Source organism: Myotis brandtii, unplaced genomic scaffold (assembly GCF_000412655.1).
Source record: "Myotis brandtii unplaced genomic scaffold, ASM41265v1 C42372426, whole genome shotgun sequence".
In the NCBI taxonomy this organism is placed as follows: Eukaryota; Metazoa; Chordata; class Mammalia; order Chiroptera; family Vespertilionidae; genus Myotis; species Myotis brandtii.
This window is the reverse complement of record NW_005323110.1, coordinates 1-1,374: the sequence shown is the minus strand read 5'-3', so window position 1 is coordinate 1,374 and position 1,374 is coordinate 1. Positions and strand designations below refer to the sequence as shown.

Genomic DNA, 1,374 nt, shown 5'->3' with positions numbered 1-1,374 from the left:
GGTTAAAGCACAGCAATGATGTGAATGAATGGCTTTTACACCATCAGAGTTTTCCCCTTTGTTTGATTTTCTTCTTCCTTTGACAGAGATTGTACAAGGAAAACTATGAGAAGACAAAGGCAAAGAGCATGAATTACTGTGAGACCCCTAAATACCAACTTGATACTCTCCTGAAGACCTTCAGCGAGGTTCGAAAGGCCGTGCCCACCTCTGGGGTTGGGGGGAGGCTTTCCTCCTGTCTGACAAATAACTGTCCATTTGAGTTACATATGTTTCCTTTTTCAGGCTAAATATAAAGATAAGTATGTACAGAATATTCTGGGACATTACATAGGCAGTTTTGAAGACCCATATCAATCACACTGCATGAAAGTTTCAGCACAAAACAGTGAGGTAAGTTTGAAGACAATTGGCCGTGCCTCACAGTGACACTGGGAGCAGTAGCAGTCACCATCTGTTTTTGTTCTTTCTCGTTACAGAAAAATTACAAAGCAGAATATGAAGAAGATAAAGGGAAATGCTATTTCCCTCAGACAATCACACAAGAATATGAAGCAATCAAGAAGCTAGACCAGTGTAAAGACGTAAGTGCTGCTGTGAATTTCTGAAATTGGGTTTGGAATGCTTGTGCCATCTAGTGGTAAATTGAGCAGGAGTTTAAATGCTATTTGGAGGTATTAAATTTTGTCTTTTGTGTGGAATTGGGGAACACAAAAATGACTGTGAAGAAGCCTATTTGTTACAAAATAATTTCAGGTTTCAGAAATCTTTGTTTCCATTAGTGTATATATGACCTCAAGGGAAACAGAGGACACGGAGATTTGTGAGCAATGGGTGTTCATCCATCCAACAAATTTGTGCCAAATGCTGTCCTCGGTGCTGACAAGGTTGGCTGCCTCTCGTGGAGTGTGCATTTGTGTAGGAGATACAGACGATGAACAAAGAGCACAGAAAAAGAAAGATAAAGATATCAGGCATTAAGACAGCTAACGTAGAGTGAATGCTACAGAATGAAAATAGGATGCTGTGGGAGAGAGGGATTCATGGACTTGTAGATTGGATAGTCAAGGAAGGTCTAAGGCAGCCATGCCAAGATCAAGGTAAGAGCAGCAATGAGAACAGCCCAAGGAGAGAACAAGCTTGGCATTAAATGATTGAAGGGATGAGGTGGTTGAAGCATATTGAGTAGTAGGAGATGAAATGGTAGGAGATGAAGGAAGAGTGGCTTCTGTAGGGTAGGGCTTATAAGCCAAGAGACAGTTTAGAGTGAATATCAAGTCCAGTGGAGAGTCATGTAGGGCTTCAGCATGGGGAAGATGAATCTGGTTGCTAAACTGCAGGGAGACCAGTTTAGAAGCAACTTCAGGGAGAGAG

At 41.6% G+C, this 1,374-nt stretch overlaps 1 protein-coding gene across 1 annotated transcript; it reads left to right on the top strand.

Moving 5' to 3' along the window:
• Window positions 1-86: 86 nt before the first annotated feature.
• On the top strand, window positions 87-584 carry LOC106727967 (nebulin-like; the record flags this gene model as incomplete). The annotated part of the gene is made up of 3 exons (XM_014548475.1): window positions 87-188; window positions 286-393; window positions 480-584. Coding segments are annotated over 3 exons (315 nt in total), but the record flags the coding sequence as incomplete, so codon positions are not given.
• Window positions 585-1,374: the final 790 nt, after the last annotated feature.